General features: G+C 47.3%; 2 protein-coding genes across 4 annotated transcripts in view; both read right to left on the bottom strand.

Moving 5' to 3' along the window:
• GPAT4 (glycerol-3-phosphate acyltransferase 4) overlaps nucleotides 1-10,329 on the bottom strand; it is a 33,487-nt gene extending 23,158 nt beyond the window's left edge. The window contains exon 1 of one of the 3 annotated variants that reach the window (XM_081870033.1): nucleotides 10,186-10,329. The gene's annotated coding sequence lies outside the window, so the exon portion shown is untranslated. Of the gene's footprint in view, nucleotides 1-9,931; nucleotides 10,096-10,185 lie in introns of those variants that run through there. The other 2 variants (XM_081870036.1, XM_081870034.1) reach the window with 2 other exon arrangements.
• Nucleotides 10,330-19,083: 8,754 nt separating this feature from the next.
• Nucleotides 19,084-22,974, bottom strand: LOC309346369 (protein phosphatase 1 regulatory subunit 3C-B-like; the record flags this gene model as incomplete). Its single annotated transcript, XM_081870053.1, has 2 exons — nucleotides 19,084-21,039; nucleotides 22,742-22,974. The coding sequence occupies 2 exons, from the start codon at nucleotides 22,972-22,974 to the stop codon at nucleotides 20,136-20,138; spliced, it is 1,137 nt and encodes a 378-aa protein (XP_081726179.1). The 3' UTR covers nucleotides 19,084-20,135.
• Nucleotides 22,975-23,029: the final 55 nt, after the last annotated feature.

Genomic DNA, 23,029 nt, shown 5'->3' with positions numbered 1-23,029 from the left:
TCCTGGCTAATAAAAGCAAGCCGGGAAGGGCTGGGCGATGGGCTCTGCGGGGTGGTGAATGCTTCCCTCTGTGAGGGAGCATTCCCAGATCCGCTGAAAGAGGCGGTCATCAAACCGCTTCTTAAAAAACCATCTTTAGACCCGGCCAGTATGGCCAACTATCGCCCAGTCTCAAATCTTCCATTCTTGGGCAAGGTGATTGAGCGCGTGGTTGCTGAACAACTCCAGGCACGCCTGGAGGATGCGGACCATTTGGATCCCTTCCAATCGGGATTCAGGCCTCATCATGGGACTGAAACTGCCTTGGTCGCGCTGGTTGATGATCTCCGGCGAGCTAGGGACAAAGGTGAGAGCTGTTTCCTAGTTCTGCTGGATCTCTCAGCGGCCTTTGATACAATCGACCATAACATCCTTCTGGACCGTCTAGAGGGGCTGGGAGCTGGGGGCACTGTTATACAGTGGTTTCGCTCCTTCCTCCTGGGCCGTGTTCAGAAAGTGGTGGTGGGGGATGAGTGTTCAGACCCCTGGGCCCTCACTTGTGGGGTGCCTCAGGGTTCCGTCCTCTCCCCCATGCTTTTTAACATCTATATGAAGCCGCTGGGAGAGATCATCAGGGGGTTTGGACTGGGTGTCCATCAATATGCAGATGATACCCAGCTCTACCTCTCTTTCAAATCAGAACCAGTGAAGGCGGTGAAGGTCCTGTGTGAGTGCCTGGAGGCGGTTGGAGGATGGATGGCGGCTAATGGATTGAGGTTGAATCCTGACAAGACAGAAGTACTGTTTTTGGGGGACAGGGGGCGGGCTGGTGTGGAGGACTCCCTGGTCCTGAATGGGGTAACTGTGCCCCTGAAGGACCAGGTGCGCAGCCTGGGAGTCATTTTGGACTCACAGCTGTCCATGGAGGCGCAGGTCAATTCTGTATCCAGGGCAGCTGTCTACCAACTCCACCTGGTACGCAGGCTGAGACCCTACCTGCCCGCGGACTGTCTCGCCAGAGTGGTGCATGCTCTAGTTATCTCCCGCTTGGACTACTGCAATGCGCTCTACGTGGGGCTACCTTTGAAGGTGACTCGGAAACTACAACTAATCCAGAATGCGGCAGCTAGACTGGTGACTGGGGGCAGCCGCCGAGACCACATAACACCGGTCTTGAAAGACCTACATTGGCTCCCAGTACATTTCCGAGCACAATTCAAAGTGCTGGTGTTGACCTTTAAAGCCCTAAACGGCCTCGGCCCAGTATACCTGAAGGAGCGTCTCCACCCCCATCGTTCTGCCCGGACGCTGAGGTCCAGCGCCGAGGGCCTTCTGGCGGTTCCCTCATTACGAGAAGCAAAGCTACAGGGAACCAGGCAGAGGGCCTTCTCGGTAGTGGCACCCGCCTTGTGGAACGCCCTCCCATCAGATGTCAAAGCGATAAATAACTACCTGACATTCAGAAGACATCTTAAGGCAGCCCTGTTCAGGGAAGTTTTTAATCTGTGATATTTTAGTGTATTTCTGGTTTTTATGGAAGCCGCCCAGAGTGGCTGGGGAAGCCCAGCCAGATGGGCGGGGTACAAATAATAAATTATTATTATTATTATTATATAACAAGACTTTTTATCTTTTGGAAAAGCTTCAAGAACAAAGTAATATTTTGGCTACAGGGGTCATGGGGCTGAATGAAACAGTAAATAACCTTACTGAAAATGGAAAGGACTTGACTCAAGTCTTTGTCTTTGAACCAAAAGCCCCTGTAGCGGAAACAAAAGACTTTGCAGCTGAGCAGGAAAAGAAATCTGACCAATTTGAGAAAGTGGAACAAGTGGAAGAGAAACATGAGGATCTAGAGGGAAAGGAAGGAGGAGTCATAATGTTGCAGAAGGCTAAGGAAGGCCAGAGGCCTGGCAGGAAGGTTATAAAGGAAAATAAGAATTGGATGATCAAGATTTGTCTTGAATTGGAGAATGAAGAATGGAGTGACCTACCTAGATGGAGACCTGAAGATTTATGGATTACAAATTTGATTAAGATGGAAGTTCGAGCGTTTGGGACATTTAAATTCATGAACTCTTTTAAACATGGAGGTCTGGCCGGAAGAAATATGGACTTTTTTGGGATTGTGCTCCTCCGAGATTCGGGGTTTAATATAAAGGACTATCCAAAGAACTGGCAAAGAGGAACTGAGAGAGACTTAAAAGCCTCTGATGTGAGATCGCCAGGCTGATAGCAGATGGACTGATGGACATTGGTTTGGGGATCGAAACCGGGAAAGGGAGGGTGGGGTTTGATGAATCCAAAGGTTGTATAAATATTTTTTCTGATACTTTTTATTTTGTGTTTTTGGTTTGGTATTAATATAAAATTGGGAAATTCGTGGAAGGGAATTTGGGCCGACCTTGGAAAAAGGGTTTAAGTAGAAGGACTGAGGTAAATAATACACAATGTTAGACGTGTATGCCATAAATGCCAACAGTGTCCTTCAGCTCTCTATATTGGACAAACAGGCCAGACCTTACGCCAAAGAATAAACGGACATAAATCGGACATCAGGAATCACAAGACAGAGAAACCAGTAGGAGAACACTTCAATCTCCCAGGACATTCTATACAAGATCTCAAAGTAGCTGTTTTACTACAAAGGAATTTCAGAAATAGACTGGAAAGAGAAGCTGCTGAATTACAACTTATCACCAAACTTAAAACCATGGAGAAACCTGGTCTGAACAAAGACCTTGGATTCTTATCTCATTATACATAACAAAGCCATTTTTCACCTTTTCACCCCTTGCTTTTTCCTGTAAGACCTATTGCAGTCGTTAAGAGTCGTCAACAGGCTCATCACAGCTATCTGCCAATCACCCATTCCCACCACCCTCCTGAGTAATACCCCTCCCCACCTTCTCACTATATAGAAGGGTCTGGAAACTTCTGTTTCAGTGTATCTGAAGAAGTGTGCATGCACACGAAAGCTCATACCAAGAACTGACTTAGTTGGTCTTTAAGGTGCTACTGGAAGGAATTTGTTTTGTTTTGTAAGTATACTTGTTTTGTATGTTTTTTTCTGTCTTTTTGTTTATTTGTTTTGTCTTATTTGAAACTTCAATAAATATTATGTTAAAAAAAATAGAAAAAAAATATTATGCTCAAAGGGATTAGATTAGCCTCCAGAGAGTGAGCAATTATAACCAAATAGAAGGGATAATAAATAACAAGATGAAAGATGAAAAAATATTTTTTAATAATTCCAGTGGCACCTTTAAAGATCAACTAAATATAAGCTTTTAAGGTATGAGCTTTCGTGTGTAAACAGAAGGGGAACCTCTGGCCCTGCAGATGCTGCTGAACTACAACTCCCATCATCCCTGGCCATTGCCCATGCTTGCCGGGGCTAATGGGAATTGTAGTTTAACAACAACTGGAGTGCCCGGCCATACAAACAGGAAAAGGGCATCAGGTGTCTGTCCTGCTTGTGAGCATTCAGAACATCTGTCAGACCACAGTTGTAAACAGATTGGTAGACTAGGGGCACCATAGATCTGATCTAGCAAGACAATTCGTATATACAACAAACTGCCCATCATTTGGAGCAAGAGACATTCAAACAGGAAAACCACTCCCTTATTTTAAGTTTTCCCACCTGTCCATAAGCTTTTTTTCTAATAGGTCCCTTAAGAACACTGTATAACATTTAGATAGTGCTTTTTGCAATGCTCCCCATGGACATGCTAATGCTCTACTGCCAGGGGAACCAGAAGCAGAACCTCAGGAGCCAGAGGGAAATGAAGGACACCTATGGGAGAATATAGTCCTTCAAGTAAAGGTAAAGGGACCCCTGACCGTTTAGGTCCAGTCGGGGACGGCTCTGGAGTTGCAGCACTCATCTCGCTTTACTGGCTGAGGTACAGATTCCAGGTCACATGGCCAGCATGACTAAGCCGCTTCTGGTGAACCAGAGCAGCGCACGGAAATGCCGTTTACCTTCCTGTCAGAGTGGTAACCATTCATCTACTTGCACTGCATGCTTTCGAACTGCTATGTTGGCAGGAGCAGGGTCTGAGCAATGGGATCTCACCCCGCTGCAGGGATTCGAACCGCCAACCTTCTGATCGGCAAACCCTAGGCTCTGTGGTTTAACCCACAGCACCACCCGTGTCCCAGTCCTTCAAGTACCCAGGTCCAAATTAAAAGGGAGGACTCAATGGCACTATTGCCCGGGGGGGGTGGCATACTTGCTTTCTGCCCCTAGTGACCAAGCAATTAAGAATCAAGCTTGTTCTTTCTGCAGAGGCCCATCCTGGATCCTGGTTAAGCTCTGGTGCAAGGCAGCATAGAGAACTGACTTTAAATATACATATTTTATATGTGTCAAAAATCTGCATGGGTTTTTCTTTAGAAAAAAAACCCCTGCAAGAGCTGCCAAGAAAGGAATTGAAAATACGTGAGGCATTTCACTGAAAAACTAGATGGATAAGGCAGCACCTAAAATTTCAGCCCCGCCCCCAACAGCTCTGGGCAGCACTAAGCAGGATGAGCTCCAAAAAAATCTTATATGGCACATATCAACACCTCCTTCACTGCTTATCTGTTCCATTTGGACTCCATATGCCTTTTGTCTTCCTTTTAAAAATAAAATAAATAAAATCCACGTATTACTGTCAAAAACCAAGGTGTTAACCTGGGAAGCTCCCTCTTTCCTCTCTTCCAGCATGATGGTGAGGGCTTGTCCAGAAAACTCCAGAATGAGAAAACTAAGGAGTTATCCTTATGCTATAATCCTTACCCCACTTACCTGGGAGTAAGCCCAATAAGTTCAATAGGACTTACTTCTGAACAGATATGGCAAGGATTGCAGTCTTTAGTTTTCTAACTCTGGGGTTTTGTGGACAAGCCACCAGTCAGATGCAGCAGAATAGACTTCAGCAGAACTATAACCATGAGTGCCAACTTGCCCCTGGGGCCGCGGGTGGCATGCAGCGTGCATGGCCCTGGCACTAACATTTGTGGGTGCCTGGCCCTTTCATGGGGAATTTTGTGGGTGCTCAGGCACCCAGGGGCCCAGGGAGTTGGCACCTATGACTATCACAACATTATCTTCTAAAAAGACCACCTTCAAGGCCGCCTCAATTGAATTCCTTAGAATTTTGGAGTTTATGAGGAGAGGCAGATATGCTTTGGGGAAACTCCATACAGTGGTACCTCAGGTTAAGTACTTAATTTGTCCCGGAGGTCTGTTCTTAACCTGAAATTGTTCTTAACCTGAAGCACCACTTTAGCTAATGGGGCCTCCCGCCGCTGCTGCGCCGCCGCTGCGTGATTTCTGTTCTCAACCTGAAGCAGAGTTCTTAACCCGAGGTACTATTTCTGGGTTAGCGGAGTCTGTAACCTGAAGCGTATGTAACCTGAAGCATATGTAACCCAAGGTACCACTGTATTCTGGGCTACACTTCAGTGGGATTCAGGGAACCTGGTGAACAGCACAGTCCTATGCAGAGGTCCCACAAAGCTCAGTGGATTTATTTCCTTGTAGAGTTTAGGACTGCAGCCTTAAAAGCCTAAAATAATTTCCTTCACCTCTAGCATTCCTTGGAATCCAATTTTGGACATCTGCACCTGCCATTTCCCATGTTGCTTTCTGTGGGCTCTTAATGTTCAGCTACTGCAATGACCTAACTTTAACCAAAGGAAGTCCTTGTTTGAGCAGCTGTCTGATTTATTACATTGCAAAGTCTAGTTTTTATTCTTCTGGTAAAAGCAAAGTCAGATCCTCCTTGTTTCTGTGACCTCCAAGGTACAATCCTGGTATGCAGTCACATTAAATCAAGTAAAAGCCAACTTTCGTTAATATAAACAAACCACAAACAGTAACCAAGACTTGTTCTTGGCTGACCTCTCATGGTTTGCTTAGAGGACAACAAACATCAGGGATATTATGGCAAGGCAGACTATGGCCTGTTCCCCAGCAGCATGGCAGCAGGGGAGGAGCAGAGCAAGAACTTTTCAGCAGAGGCACAAGCACATGGTTCACTTGCATCCATTCAGTTTACTCTTAGCTATGGCTTCAAGTGATATATGAACTGGGTCAGTATGTGAGGCAGGATGCTGGATAGGTCTTTGGGTCTGATCCAGCAAGGCCCGTCTTATGTTCCTGTTTAGAAGAGTCAACTGACTGGTTTGGGACCAAGGGTCAATTTAAGCAAGAGGCTTCCCGACTATCTACTTTAACAGAGACCTTTCCAGCCTAACTGGTTTGCTAATGGACACTCATACATCTGCCATGGAACTTGCATGTATTGCAGGATGTCTGGGGTGCCCTACTTCATGCAGGTGGCTGCCTGAGCCTTGCCAAGAGGCCATGTGAACTGCCAGGGGGCCTATCCATGCACTGCAACTGCCCAAAGCAGCAGATTGGTAGGAATGGAAAGCTATCTTCCAAGGAAGCTTTTCGCTGGTGATAGGACTTCCCTGTGTTTTGATCATGGGCTACTTCTGGACTTTGTCTCACATTGTATCTGTATTTTGCCATGGGACTGTGACCAGACCTTCCATTTTGGATTGCTGCTGTAAGTGGATGTGGAGCCGCTAGGTTTGGTTTCATCCTGACAGTAAGAGCTGTTCGACAGTGGAATTTGCTGCCAAGGAGTGTGGTGGAGTCTCCTTCTTTGGAGGTCTTTAAGCAGAGGCTTGACAACCATGTCAGGAGTGCTCTGATGGTGTTTCCTGCTTGGCAGGGGGTTGGACTCGATGGCCCTTGTGGTCTCTTCCAACTCTATGATTCTATGAAGCAGGAGAGCAACCAATTGCACTGAAAACCTAAGGACACTTATTGGGGAATACTGAACACAGTGGAATGCTACTTCCACATAATTATTCATATGTTTTAGCTGTCAAGTTACTTGTCTGACTCGATATTCCTTTAGGAAAAGCTTACCAAGCCCCCAATGGTCTTCTACCATGACTTACAGACATGTACTTCAGCCTTTCAGGGAAGGGAGGGTTGTTGTTGGTTTTTTTTAAAAAATGCTCTCAACTATGGATTGAAATCTAGGGCCACTGGGATACTATAACCCCTGCCTCCTTGGAAGAACATATTATTATTAATTATTATTATTATTATAATGCAGGGCGTTGTTTAAGATTGGCCCAAGACCTGAAGATGTTGAGAACTTCATAGGGTGGTGTGTCCATTTGCACACATGCAAATGGAGTATCTTCAATAAATCTCCAAACATCATCTTCATTCCCACAGTTTGTAGGTAAAGAACATCTACCATGGTGCACATGCAAATGTAAGTGCGCAAATCATTAAAAAATGTGGATTCCCTGACCATGCTTGCTACCTAGGCCTCATGCAACTTAAAAATGTATCATCATTTTCCTGCAATCAACAAGTTCCTGGCATTTACTTTAACACATTTTTTACATAAGCACACCTATATAATGAGGCTGTCACCTGATTAAACAGTTGTTCAGAAAAAGTATGATTGTTTTATCCAGTTTTTACGTGACGCACACATGTCACAGCAGGCATCACCTTAGAAGAAGCATTATCTGCTAAGTGTGAGAGAATCCTCCTTGCTGCTAGTAGATTTTGGAAATGCTTGTTTCTTTAAAAGCACCACAACCAACCTGCTCCCCAGTGACTTGCAGGCATCTCACACTCTCACAATCCACTTAAATTAAGCCACTGTGAAGCCATAGCTCAGCAACAGAGCATCTGCCTTGAAAGCAGAAGGTCCTGGGTTCAATCCCAGGCATCTCAGGGTAGGGCTGGGAGAGACTCGTGCCTGAAATCCTAGAGAGCTGCTGTCAGTCAGTGAATATTGTCTGAGAATACTGAGCTAGATGGACCAATGGTCGACCCACTGATTTTACTGAGAGGAAAGTATGAGCTACAATTGTCCTCAAAATAAGCCACACTGAACTCAGTGGAGCTTCCTTCTGAGTTGATATGCACAAAATTGTGTTGTAGAGCCACATTCATACACACACTTCCCTGGGAGTAAGTTCACTAAAAATGGTGAGAATTACTTATCAGTAAACAACATATTCATTCCTTAGAAAGACTTGTGTCCTGCCTTTCTGGTCCAAACTTTGAACTGCTAGAAATGGTTAACAAAATATATTTTAAAATGCAACTCTAAAATATAAAAGCTGTGTACAATTAGGCTGCAAATATTTCCCACACTAATTAAGTAGACTCTGAAGCACTTAACTCTGATTGTGGTGTACCTGTAATTATTTGTGTATATTGTAACAAGTACAGCCTGCAACAAAAAGGTGTAACAACAGTGGTGTTTTTCAGTTCCTTGTTTGAGTCAGACATCCCCTATATATAATAATAATAATAATAATAATTTATTATTTATACCCCACCCATCTGGCTGAGTTTCCCCAGCCACTCTGGGCGGCTTCCAATCAAGTGTTAAAAACAATACAAAATTAAATATTAAAAATAAAAAATATATTTAAAAAACTGTTCTCAGTTCCATTCTTCTCCTCGCCTAATTTTCTATTTCCCCCTTCAACTGTCAATCAACATTCCACACCCATTGTGTATGCTCAGTCCTCACTGGCCTGTTTTGGGAATTCATCCCCTATTCCTCAGTATTTCCCCCATTATTATCAGTAGTAGTAGTAGAAGTAGTATTTCTGCAAATCTTGGCCTTTCACCCAAGCCTGCCAATAACGGCATCGCATGTGTGTTTGGCCAAATAAGGACTCACAGCCTGAAAGCAAAAAAGATAGGGAATTACTCTAATACATATTCTAATGTATAATACAGGCCAACACACACAAGTATACAAGCACTCGGTTCAGCACCTGAAATCCTCCTGCCAGCTGAGTTTCCATGGCTGGATGAAAGGAACAAGGCCTTTATGGCACTGACGCTCTGGATTGTCCTCACTAGAGCAACTCGCATGTCTCTACCACATGGACAGCTGATATAATACTGATACATATATATATACACACACACACACACACATACACACACACACACACACACACACACACACTATGCAAAGCCTACGCATGGCTAGCCTTGGGAGAATTTGAAAGACTGCTGCTCAATCCTACACACCTAGCAGTAAGTCATACTGAACTCAAGGAGATTTACATCTGAGTACACACGTATAATGTATAAAAATAAGAAATTATCCAAGCAGTGAATAGAAAGCATATTATGAAGCATAATAAGAACAATTACAAAACATTTTAAGCAATCCTTTATTATACTCCAGCCTGCATTTGGGTGCTTTTAACTGAAGTTTTATCTGCTGAGGCTATCTTATTTTAATAATTTGTGAACTGAACATTGCTCATTGTTTACATGGTTCGATTATATGCTGTGTTTTAAGTGTGCTGTAATTCACCTTGCAAGTGGCTTTCAACCCTGAAAACGGGCTAGAAATCCATTAATTACTGTAATTAGAATCTTTTTTTCCCCTTTAACAAACTAGCACCACCCCCGTACATGGTACTAAATCACCTACACGCACATTGTATTTCATACACAGGGTGACTGACATCAATCATCATGCAAGTCAAGAGCATTTGGCATCAGTTCTGGGAGGGTGTGGAGGGGAAGAGGGAAGGGGCAAGCTGGTAGGCAGTAATTAATAATGTAGCAATTATGATTAACAGCAAGAGAAACTAATGATTAATGTCGTAGGCAGTGGTTTGATTCGATTCCTGTTAATAACCACAGCAGACCAGAGCTACGTTGGCTCATAAGGGGAAACCGTCCCGCAGCCACAGCTGGGCAGCACCAAGGCTCCCGCTTCCCAGGAAGGCAGGCGCAGGAGGCAGGCGTCGAGGGGCCAGGCGCTGCCCTGGAGGCCCCCGGCCCAGGCAGAGGCTGCCCCTGCGGGGAGACAGGCGCCACGAACAGATCGGAGGTGCGGGGGTTGGAGCCGGGTTCAAATCCCGCCCGCTGACCTACCTCGCAGGGCTGTTCTGAGAGACACGCCCGCCCGCCTTCAGCAGAGGAAGAGCGGTGTACACGTGTCAACGTCACGCAAGCCTGGCGCCGTCACGTGTGAACGGCCGCCCCGCTCTTCTCCACGCGCTCGTCCAGCCGCCCCGTCCTAGGCGGCCCGTCAGTCGGCCAGGCCCGACGGAGGCGGCCGGGGAGGGAGCCGGTGGGGGGTCCTCCAGGGAGGGGGCGTGGTCTGGCGGAATGGGCGGGGCACTCACCTGCCTTGGCTCGCTCGCGCTCTGCCCCTCCCCCAACTGGTCCGGCTGAGGTGAAGGCGGCGCCGCCGCCGCCGCCGCCGCCGGAGCCAGGAATCGCGAGCTGGTGCGCCTGCGCGCACAAACCGCCGCTAATACGTCACAGCGTCACCAGCCGGGGAGACTCGCCGGCGCCGATCGCTCCGCCCACCAGGGGCGCCCTCGAGCTCCGCCTTTTCGCGAGGCAGCCAATCGGCGGCAGCTTTTCCAGAAGTGCCGCGAGCGTCCAATGAGAACGGCGCTAGGGTTGAGGGAGAACTGACGGAAAGGGGCGTCTTATTGTGCGCGCGCAGCGCGTCGAATAGTGTTCCTAAGCCAACCCCGCCCCTCCGGAGGACACGTCGTTCTCCCGCCGCGACGCAAAAAGGTGGGCGGGGCGGAGAGACGCAGCGCGAGGTTTGCGCAGGCGTCGCAGCACGCGCCCTCTCAGGCCCGCCTGTGGTTGGAGCGCGACTCCGCTCGGCCCTTGGGGGGGGGGTCAGGGATGGGGGGAGTTGTAGAGGCGGAGGGGACCCTGAGGGTCATCTAGTCCAACCCCCTCACGACCCCGAGATGAAGAGTCTCCTCGCTAAGCTGGGAAGCCAAGTTTGAGAAACATTGGACGTGTTTGCCCATTAAGGAGGACACTGCACTCTTAACGTGCTCAGAGGTGCTGTTGCTCCTTCCCGTAGGGAGCCTCGAAATTAACGCCGAAGCCTTCCAAGTCAAGTGACATCACTGCCTCTGGCAAAAGCTGCATGACATCCCAGAGTCCTTGGGATACTTTCCTCCCAGAACTTGCAACAACTCTGACCATGGGTGATACTGCCTGTGGCTGAGGGGAGCTGGAGTCCAACAAAATTGGAGAGGACATAGTTTCTCTACCCCTGAGTTAAAGGGATACTACATATCAAGCAAACCAAAATGCTTGTTTACAAAGCTATTGTACTACCAACATTACTGTACGCTTGTGAAACATGGACCACTGATAAACGCCATCTCCAGCTCCTCGAAAGATTCCATCAACGGAGTCTATGAAAATTTGATACATCACTTGGGAAGACAAGCGAACTGATACCAGTGTACTGGAATTAGCAAAGATCACCCGTGTTGAAGCGATGATTCTTCAACATCAGCTTCGTTGGACTGGTCATGTTGTGCGGATGCCTAGCGATTGTCTTCCAAAGCAACTACTCTATTCCCAACTTAAAAACGGAAAGTGTAATGCTGGTGGTCAACAAAATATGTTTAAAGACTGTCTCAAGTGAAATCTAGAAAAATGTACTGTAGTATAAACACTGACAACTGGGAAACACTGGCCTGCAAGTGCTGCAGTTGGAGAACAGCCTTGACCAAAGGTGTCATTGGCACTCAAACTCAGGATGCAAGGGAGAAAGGTGCTAAGAGGAAGGCACGCTTAAAAAATCCACACCGTGATCAGTTCCCACCTGGAAACCAATGTCCCCACTGTGGAAGGACGTGTGGATCCAGAATTAGCCTCCACAGTCACTTACGGGCTCATTGTTAAAACCGTGTTTATGGAAGACAATCTTACTCGGCTACGAGTGATCGCCAAAGAAGAAGAAGAAGGAAGACATATCAAGGACAATCTGGGGCGAGGATGAGAGCACTATTAAAGGATTAGAAATGGTGCAAAACCAATTTCTCAAGAGACTGTTTTCCGCACCCAAGGGAACAGCATCCGAACTCTTACACATGGAATGTGGATGGCCAACATTAACTGCAAGAGCTATTTGCACCTGGTTTAATTAGCTGAAAAGACTTGTTATGCGGAATTGGTGAACAGCCGGTAGTGGAAATCTAACACACAATATTATTTGAACTCTTTATTATTTCCCTAAGATAGAGGAGATTATATCTATAAACAAATGCCAACTAAGGGATTGGTGCCACTGGACAGAATCACTACATGATCTGCAAGTGATTAAATTCTCTAAATCATAGAATCATAGAGTTGGAAGAGACCACAAGGGCCATCGAGTCCAACCCCCTGCCAAGCAGGAAACGCTCTCCTTGGTGCCCTCTTCTAAAAACAGTCCATTTTAGAGCCAGTTACCTGTCAAATCTCTGGCCAGCCTCACTTAGATTTGCTTTTGCTTAGCTGCATTTTCAAGTTATGCCCTCCACTGTCCTGGACAGATAATATAACAGGGTACCGTATGAAGATAAGACTCTGAATATGTGGGCATCTGCAGGTGGAAGACATCTTGTACTATTTACTATATTACTATTTACTATACTTGGACCCAGGAGGCAATTTCTCACCTTACAGGAAATTTGTCTTCCCCCCAACAGAGAAGGTCCTATTGCTTCTTGGTGATGCAAATGCTTCAGTGACTCAACAAGTCACCCTTTTTGCTTTGGAGGCCAGAAAAGATCAGAAAGAAGACCCTGGACAATATAGCACTGAACTGTAAGGGAGACGCAGAGATCTAAAGAGAGACCATTATTTGTGGCACGACACCCCTTTTGCTTGTATTTATTTTTTATTCAGATTTGCCATGGCCAATGGCTAGTACAACAACATTTGGACAGGACATATCGAGGACAAAAATGCCTATTGTTTCCCATCCTTGGATGATGTGGCGTGTCAGGTGAGGTAGGAAAAGGCCTGCCCATTGGTCTCTCTAGCAACCTCTTAGGGCATGCAAATAGCAACCCAGGCCAGTACCATAAGCAAGGGACTGGTTTGACTGGTTTAGCAGGTTTCCTCTCATGAAATCTAACCCCACATACACAGGATCTCAGGTTTGGAAGGGACCCACAGGTGCAATCCAGACTGACACCCACAAACCTGTAACAATATGCTACTCTGATTAGCAAAACAAGTTGCTGTTGTTTTATTCAAAAAAACTGAAACATTTTCCACACACAAAAATAAATCTTTATTAATCACAGTTGTATGTGTGTGTCTTTCCTTGAGCCAAGCTGATCAGAATGTTTCTGGTATAGAATTTTTGCATGCTTTTCAGGGCATTACAGTGGTGCCCCGCAAGACGAATGCCTCGCAAGACGGAAAACTCACTAGATGAAAGAGTCTTCCGTTTTGGAGGTGCTTCGCAAAACGAATTTCGTATGGGCTTGCTTCGCAAGACGAAAATGTCTTGCGAGTTCCTGCGGGGTTTTTTTCCTCCCCCCCCCCTTTTTCTAAGCTGCTAAGCCGCTTATCCGATAAGCCGCTAAAAGCCGCTAAACCGTTAATAGCGCTAATCCGCTAAGCCATCAATGGGCTTGCTTCGCAAGATGAAAAAACCGCTAGGCGAAGAGACTCGCGGAACGGATTCTTTTCGTCTTGCGAGGCACCACTGTAGAGTGGAAGAGGATGGGCAGATCTGAGCTACGGCAAACATCCCCCATGCAGGTCCCACTGAAATGAGTGGCAGCTGTGCAAGAGCATGGTCAAGCTTTGACCCAGATCCTGTTCATTTCCATAAGGCTTGCTCTGGGTTGTGATCCACTTGAATTAGTTGGAGGTGTCTGGATTTTCCAGCACCAATATTTGTCTCTGCTCTGGGTGCAAGCAAACCTCGGAGGATCAGGCTGTGACATTTGTGCAGCCTGAGCCTATGTATGTTTCGTTGCAAGTCACGCTGAAGTTAACAGGCATTACTTCCATGGGCACCAGACTGCAGCAGGAATGGGGAACCTGTGGCTCTCCCAATGCTGGACTCCAACCCCCATGAGCTCTAGCCAGAGAGACTAATGCTCACAGAATGATGGGAGCTGGAGTCCAGCAAACTCAGGAAGGTAGTCACAAGGCCATAGAACTGTAGAGTTGGAAGGACCCTGAGGGTCATCTAGCCCAACGCCAATCCTGGGGCTCCAGTGTCGTTCACACAGGCCCATTACATTTCATCCAGTAAAACCCATGCTTAGCAAATCATCACCATGGAGAAACCACAAGCGTAAGAAAATGGGCCCCTTGGTATAATAGTTTAAGGCAGGGCCCAAGCAGGACACTCCACCCCCCCCCCCATTCTGTGGCTGTTGTGCATGCCCAGACTTCGGTGGGATGTTTCTGGGAGGCATTTATTTTTTGCCATCTTAGGCTTCTGCTAACCTTAGGTAAAGGTAAAGGGACCCCTGACCATTAGGTCCAGGCGTGACCGACTCTGGGGTTGCGGTGCTCATCTCACTTTATTGGCCGAGGGAGCCAGCATACAGCTTCCGGGTCATGTGGCCAGCACGGAAACGCCATTTACTGTCCCGCCGGAGCAGTACCTATTTATCTACTTGCACTTTGATGTGCTTTCGAACTGCTAGGTTGGCAGGAGCAGGGACCGAGCAATGGGAGCTCACCCCGTTGCGGGGATTCAAACTGCCAACATTCTGATCGGCAAGTCCTAGGCCTTAGGATGGCCCAAATATACAAATACTCCTCTCTTGTTCTTCAGCAGCCTCATTGTCAGCAATAATCACTACATGAGGTCACAAGTCGAGGGAGACATGATGTCACAGAATCCAAAAGGTAGCCCTGCACATTGGCATCTGTGTGCAGGAAAATGTGCTTTTATTCAGGATTGTATCCAGTGCTGGTCCTACTCAGAGTAGACCCATTGAAGTTAATGAACACTGTTGGACAAATTTGCCCCAGGGATCTTCCCCAGAGGTAGTCAATTGCTCTGTGAGAGGGAGGAGTCTGACACCACAATCAGGCAAAACCACAAGTTGTTTATTCTCGAGACAGCGCTGCACGGACAACTCTCCGCTCATGCTGCAAAGAGGGAGGGCACTGTCCTATTTACATCACAACTACTTTATACCCTAAAGCCTGTCCAAATTTCTCTTCTACAATCTCCTATTGGTTAAGAAATTGAAGTTTACAGACTTCCCGGTCCGCCTATTACATATTTTCTCCTTGATATGTACCCCCCTGTTACATACATCACATGTTCATGTTAATTAGCTATAGCTCCACCAGGGGCGGTTTGACTAATATTCATAGCCCTTTTAATCATGTGCAATGCCTTTCTAACTGTTCTCTTGCATTTTTCCTCATGATTTTGAGTCACCCACAGACTGTCTAGTACAGGGGTCAGCAAACTTTTTCAGCAGGGGACTGGGCCACTGTCCCTCAGACCTTGTGGGGGGCCGGACTATATTTTTTTTGGAGGGGGGGGAATGAACGAATTCTTATGCCCCACAAATAACCCAGAGATGCATTTTAAATAAAAGGACGCATTCTACTCATGTAAAAACATGCTGATTCCCGGACCATCCACGGGCCAGATTTAGAAGGCGATTGGGCCGGATCCAGCCCCCGGGCCTTAGGTTGCCTACCCATGCTCTAATACCTTTTGGCTACTCTCAGCAATTTCTATACTTAATGTATTACATATTATCACGAGTTTCCTCTGTCTTTGCAATGCAAACAGTTACAACAGCAAGGTGAGGCATGGTTGCTTCTGCTAAGCCTTTTCTTATCCATTTATCCCACAGACATGAATAACTTTGTGGGTCTACTCTGAGTAGAACTTAGATACTGACTATAGTGGTCTTAAAAGAAAAAGAAAAAACCTCATTACCTGAGATATGTCATAATGTGCTTCAGTGCTTTTTTTCTGGGGGGACTCAGGGGTACGCATAACGCCCAAACATTTCGTGAATCTTTGTACTTTTGTCCATTTACTGTATTTATTTTTCCTGATTTGAACTATAAAATGGTGATTTTCTTGAGTCAAAATGTTGTTGTTTTTGTTGTTTAGTCATACAGTCCCTGTCCGACTCTTCGTGACCCCCTGGACCAGAGCACGCCAGGCACTCCTGTCTTCCACTGCCTCCCGCAGTTTGGTCAAACTAATGCTAGTAGCTTTGAGTCAAAATGAGAGTAACCCTAAACATTTTTTTAAAGAAAAAAAGCACAAATTGCATACATTCAATGACGCCAAATTAAAAGGTGTCAATTTTTTCTCCTAAATCTGTTTAAACTGTCTTTCTATTTCTTTGGCAGACTTTCTGTTAAAGAATCCACCTCAGCTTGGGCCAGACCTTTTACTCTGTGGTTATTGCCAAGTTAAAATTGTACTATGTATTCATCTGGTACAAAATTCCTTGCATGTAGAAAAATAGCACATCAAGAAGTGGCTTATATTATGTGCGCTCTCTCTCTCTCTCTCTCTCTCTCTCTCTCTCTGATGTACTACTTTACTAATTGCAGGGAGGCCTGATTTGTTTTGTCTTTAAAGAGGGAAAGTTTAAGAAACACATTGAACTGACTCTGCTTAGTCTGCCAGCTCATTCTGCAGCATGTGCAGATGGGACTTTCCTCTGTTGTAGAGCCCCTGCTTCCAAGGCATGAAATGCCTGTATGTTCTTCTAAACTAGGGGCATGGCTCAGTGGTACAGGACCTGCTTTTCATGCAGAAGGTAAGCTCCCAAGTCGATTCACCAGCATCTCTGGCATGGAGGCAGCAGATGCTGCTGTTTGTAGATGCCCACTGCAGTGGTCCCAACTCCACCTGCTGTGGAAAGGACCACGCTTGCTTCCAGGAGCAGCTGCAGAGACAAAATCTCCTCTGCAAGAAAGGCTTTCCTTCTAAACGGCCTCTCTTGGCTTAGGGGAATGCAGATGTCAGTTCTGGTTTGCCACTTTCCCCATCATGTCACCTGCTAATCACAGCGGCAGAGGACACAGGAATGAAAAGGATTTGAGTTCCATGACGCAGGCACAGGAAATCCAGGTTTCTTGAACCAGATTAATGGCCAGCTTAAGATGAAAGAGCTAAGAAGGGCATACAAAATCTGGAAAGAGACTCTGGTCACTGCCAACCTGTTTATTGAGCATTCATCCTGATTTGCTTCCACAAATGTGTGGGGAGGTTGTACAATGTATGCTGTTTAGGGAGCAATCATTCTGATTTGTTTGTGGGGAGATGTCACATCTACACCTTCCAGTGCATGTCCCCAACACTTTTCTTAGCACAAAAATCTTTGGCTGCAGGGAGTGGGTTTGCTGCGCAAGAACTCCAACTCAACTGCAGTTGCACAACCTGAACTTGTTGGTGCGCAAGAGAAGCCCACCCACAAAAGAGCAAGAGTCTGAAACAGCTTCATCATTTTGGAAAGTTCCTTTTGCCAGCATTCACCAACTTGCCTTATGCAGAGAACATGTTTAGCACAGAGCCTGCCTGGATGATCCCAGGTTCTAGTAAAGCGAGAGTGGGGTGGACGACTTCTTTCTAAGCACCATGAATAAATGCCAAATCACAGAGGGATGGCTTATTCAGACTTCCTCTTGTGCTGTGTTTCTAGGCACAGGTCTGTGCTTTAAAGCTCCCTGTCAGAGTGCTTTGTTGTTGTTTTTTGCCCCTGTGCTTTCCCTGTGAAAACCCACTCTTTGCAATTCTATGAAATGACAATCCTTGAGCCACTCTGGGAACTTTTGGGCTGGAAAAGTGGAATATGAAAGATTTAAATCTCTCTCTCTCTCTATGTCCCCCCCTTGCTTGCCTTGTTTCTCAACTAAACAGCCACAAATGTACCCTTTCCTCACAGACAAGTCAGAACCCTGGAATTGTAGAGTTGGAAGGGACCCCGGCAATGCAAGAATCTCAACACATGGCCCCCCATCCAATGCAAAACCATACTGGACCTTGCTTAGCTAGCAGCTTTATTGCTGCACCACTAGGGAGGTCATGATAGTGGCACCATAAGGTAAGGAGAGTAGTTCAGCAGAGGTGACAGGATCATAGCAGGTACAGAGGATTTTGCCTTCTGCCTTGCTCGAGGGCTTCCTTGCAGAAGGGGCATAGATAACTCAGTGGTCCATCTAGCTTTTTGGGGGGATTTCTAGTGGCATTTATTTTTTTTATTTTTTTTTCAATGCAGAATCATAACAAAAATTACAAACATTGAATCCAAAATAATACTATACAAAAAAAAAAATTTTTTTTGAGGTCTTAGAACAAAGGAAGGAAGTCAATATGTGTTTATGTACATAATGATATGGTTTTTTTCTGTAGATGTGTGCTTTTTCGTTTTTGTTTAGTTTAGTTTTGTTTCCTTTGTTTTCTTTCCCTTTTTCTTTTCTGATTTTTTTTTTTTTTGTATGTTCGGTTTTGGTCCATCTAGCTTGTTATTGTCTACATACAGTGTTTCCCAAACTTGGGTCACCAGCTGCTTTTGGACAATTCCCATCATCCCTGACCAATGGTCTTCTAGCTAGGGATGATGGGAGTTGAAGTCCAAAAACAGGCTGGAGACCCACGTTTGGGAAGCACTGGTCTACAATGACTGGTAGCAGCTTCCCAGGGTTGCAGGCAGGAGCCACTTCCCAGCTGCACCAGGGTATGGCAGGGGTTTAACCTGGAGCAGATGCTGTTATCACTGAGCTGGGATCCTTCCCTCTGGATCCAGTCAGCTTCACCTCTCAGAGAGGAGGAGAAAGGCAAAGCCACACAGATGTTTCCCATGCTTTCTCCTCCCCTCTGCCATAGCTGCTCACTCCCTGGGTTAAGGTAGGTAAAGAGGCACCAAAAGTAAGGAGGAGAAGCAAGGGAGGAGGCTTCTGAGATTGGCAGTGTGGCCCCTGCTTGGTACGGACCGCTGGCACCAGTGCTTGCAGCAAGCAGGGGAAGGGCTCAGCACCCCTTTCTCGGCTACTGCTCCTTTGCCTACACCACTTTCCTGCCCCCCACTTTCTCAGAAGAGAGACCTGCTGCCATCACACCTGGTTACCCCCCCCCCCAGTTTGTGGGCTTTCAGCTGCACTTCCAGCCACTGGGGCTCAAATCCAGCCAGGGTCACATGGAGAGCAAGGCACACCTTCCCAGGACGGCTTAGAAGCACCTCCTAAACCATTGCTCACTTCAAGGGAAAAGGAGATGGGTCGCAGTCGCCAGAGCAGCAGCATCACTCAGGGTCTACACAGGAACAATATTTAATGAACAATTTGACATTTACATCAGCATTGTGCAGCACAAGATCCTATGCACCTTTACTCCTGATGTCAGTCCTGCCAAAGGGACTTACTCTCCGGTAGGTGCATGTAGGGTTGGAGATATTAGACGTGCAAAGCTCTTCACGTGCATAATCCTTAAAACCACCTGGTCAGGTAGGTCAGTACCTTTATTGCAATATGGGGAGTCAGGGTTGTCTGTGTGTGTGAGAGAGAGGCAGACAGAAGTCAGGGGCAAAGAATCTCTGGGCCAGGGCCAAAACATGGCCTTCCCAGCCTCTCATTCTGACCTTCAGGATTCTCTGCAGGTCAGAACCCCTCTCCCCACCCACTATTGGCCGTCTTTGAGGGTTATTGCCTGGCTGGAATGTGTCCTTGAACTTGCTTGATATTATTAATAATAATTTATTAAATTTACATTCCGCCCTTGCTCCCAAAGGAGCCCAGGGCAGCAATGACAATGGATGGACAACAGAGGGGGTTGTATGAGGGTATGTAGAAATTGGGACATTTTGTTGCACTTCTGGCCCCAGACACCAATGGCATGTAGACCCTGGAAAGTTCCCTGGAAGGGAACGAGGCCCTTGTGCAGGAAAAAGCTCCCCCACCCCTGATCTAAGAATGGCCTGCAGGGCGAAGAACCAATATGGCGCTATGACGGTCCTAGGCAGTTTTTCTAATCCATGCTGATGAAACCAGGCAAGCCTCCTCCCAGATAACCGTCCATTTCCCATCTACAGTGGAATAATTGGGAGAGCCTGCTTTCTCCTTGACCTGCACCTCCGATTTGGCCAGCTTCTGGCCGTCAAAGTCTCTCTGGTGCAGCCAACCCCAATTCTGCCATGAACCTCAAGAGCTTATGGCTTGGTTGCAAATGAAGATCAAATTGCACACTGCCAAAGTATAGACTCGGCATGTGGCATCGGCCACAGAACAGTCTTTGCAAGAGCCGCCAGCAGAGCAACGGGTCAGAGTCATGATCTGGAGCTCAGCCGAGAGAGCTCAGTCCAAAGCATCCCTACCAGTAGGCTTGGTCATCAGAGCCCCTCCAGGTGTGCAAGCGAGAGAGGACCAGAGCGGCAGCACGAGAGGTGCCCAGGGGCTCGCCAGCCGTGAAGGTGCCCTTTGCCAGACGGGAGAGTGCATTGGGAGGAGAAGGACCCATTAGGGGGCGGATTCTGTAATTCTTCCCGTGGTTGTTGTCCCAATAGACTTTCTGGCCACAGTGGAAGGAAGCACAGAACTCAATATTCCCGCAAGGAGCTAGTGCCTTTGGTAGGGCCACCTCAAAGGAGAAGACATCCGTGTCGGTGAGGCTGTATGTGTTGGGCATGTACTGGCAACAGACATCGCGGAAGCTCCTCCATGAATCAAAGGTGATGCGGATGTACACTTTCTTCTCAAAGCTGATGTTTCTGACTTTGATGGTCCCTGAAAGGGACTTCTCCTGGATCACACAGTTCTCCAGAGACACACAGCTGCTTTGCAAGCGGTTGCGAAAGGCTAAATAATCAGCAGAAGGTTGGGGAAAATCCAGCATGTATTTTTTCGTCTCAGGACGGGAGCCACGTAGCTTGTTCCGGAAGTTGGTCAGGTGAGACAGAGCTTGGTGCAAATCACACAGGTCCTCCTCAATCTTGGAGAAGATCCGGACAGCCGTGAGTGAAAAGCCCTTCATGTCGGCAAAGACCACCTTCTTCTTTTTCTTGCCACGGCAACCCTTGATGGCGTCTCGCCTCTCGCCTTCCAGGCACTTGTTCAGGCAAGGGCGCAAAGGCTGGTGCCCAAGACCCTCCCGCAGCTCCTCGTAGGAATCCAGCAGCTTGCGAATGGGAGGGGTGTGGCTCAGGCACAGCCTCATGGCCCCATCGACGGAGGTGGCTCGGGGCACCATTGCCCGCGTGCTGAACACCTGGAAAAGGCTGGAAGCCGGAGAGGGAGTTAGGGACTCACGTGGAAGCACCTAGCCAGGATCAGAGACAGCACAAGTCTTGGCGTGACTTATTCCCCCTCAATATAGAGATTATGAATATACATATTTGGGATTATTAATATTATTATTAATATACATATTAATATACATATTCGCAGTGTTATCACATTCTAGTTGTCTGGAAGGGCACTCTTGTACTACAGCAGAACAAAAGAAGGACAACAAACAACAACAACCCTCTGGATATTTGTGGTATGTAAAGTTACAGGTTTTCAGTAGGAAGTTACCCATGTTAGATTTTTTTAGGTGGAGATGTCAAGGATTGAACCTGGAATCTTTGGCATGTCAAGCTGGCACTCAACCACTCAGATACTTTCCTATTTTGGCTATATCCCTGTGTTTCGTCCCAGAAGATCAGGGCTGCCTCACGCTGTTTTATCTATGTGATAGATGCCAGCCCAAGGCCAACCAGGGAGCGGGGATTTGAACCTGGGTTTTGCCAGCAGGGATCACACCAAGGCACCAGTGTGACTGCAGCTGATAAAGTTAAGCCTACCTGCACCATGGCTAAAGATCACAACAAAATCAGTGGTCAGTCTCTAAGGCTGCACACACAACACCTGTTTAAAGCACACCCACACCCAAATCCTGATAACTGCAGTTTACTTTCCACAGAGCTATAATTCCCAGCACCCTCAACAAATACAGTTCCCATGATTGTTTGGGGTGGGTGCTTTAACTTTATGGTGTGCATGCAGCCAAATAAGGGAAACCCAGTGCTATCTGTCTTCAAAGGGCTACTTCTCTTGTGCCTTTAGCAGATTCTTGATGCCCAGAACTCAGAAGAGGCTCTTTGCAGCACAGAGATAAGCTTGACTCCCTGCTAAAATCTACACTGCAAGTCCCCTTAAAAGACACAGGGTGCAATGTTCCATGGAGAAGTTGGTGACTCCATCACCAGTCCTACCACCTCCTCCCCTTATAAGGAGCAAATGCTTTTTTATTGAATTCAGCTCCCGACCTGGATGGTCAGACCGGCAACATTTCCACCTCCGAAAGCAACAGGGCTCTTCCTAAGAGTGGCTTTACCAAGAAAACCTGGAGGGGGTCCCTCCAACACGCCCCCAGCATTTGAGCGTTGCCCATTCTCCCCTCTTGCCGGCTCAACCCCCAATTTACACTGAAGTAGAAAGACAGTCCCGTGACCCAGAGGAAGCTGCCTTATACTGAGATGATTACTTAATTTATTCAGTTAATTCGATTTATACCACAAAGTGCTATTAATATCGGTGTAGCCAATCTGGCTCAGCAGCCTCAGTTCCAGCCTTCACCAACCTGGCGCCCTCCAGATGTTTCAGACTGTTATTAGGATAGTTAGTAGTACTACATTTATTTATATCCCACCCCCCTGGGTCAGCCCAGAGGCGTCTCCCAGAAAGGCTTCCCTCTCCACTCCAGGGCTCGGTTCCAGACCTAACGGGAGCTGCCAGGATCTGAACTGGAGCTTTTCCGCCTGCTGCCAAGCAGGCATCCCCCTCGAAGCGCATCCCTGGGCGCCGCAGCGTTAGGAAGGGAAAGGTTGCCTCAATGGGAACCCAGTTATGGGCAGAGCTCAAGGGCAGAGGCTGCAGCGCCTGAAAAAGCGGCGCACCCCAGACTGCTCCCCTTTCCCCCGTTCCCACGACACTCACTCTCCGCAGCTCATCGCGCCGCCTGCAGCCACGGTCCCGGGTCGTGGGCTCGAGGCGCTGCCGAAATGAAGGAAGGAAGAAATGAAGGAAGACGCGGGAAAGGGAGGAGGAGCCGATGCCTGCGTGACCACGCCCCCACCGCTCTGGCCACGCCCCTCCGCCTGACCCAACTCTGCCACGTGCGCCTGGCTGGGCGGGGAGGAGCAGCAGCAGCGGAGGCCCCTTGTGAGCATTGCCCAGCGCAACCCAAAGCGGCTTACAACCAACCAGACAGGTAACAGACAACCC

Source organism: Podarcis erhardii (genome assembly GCF_964252035.2).
Source record: "Podarcis erhardii genome assembly, chromosome: 7".
Classification (NCBI taxonomy): Eukaryota; Metazoa; Chordata; class Lepidosauria; order Squamata; family Lacertidae; genus Podarcis; species Podarcis erhardii.
Note: the sequence above shows the minus strand (reverse complement) of the source record. Positions and strands in the feature narration are given on the sequence as shown.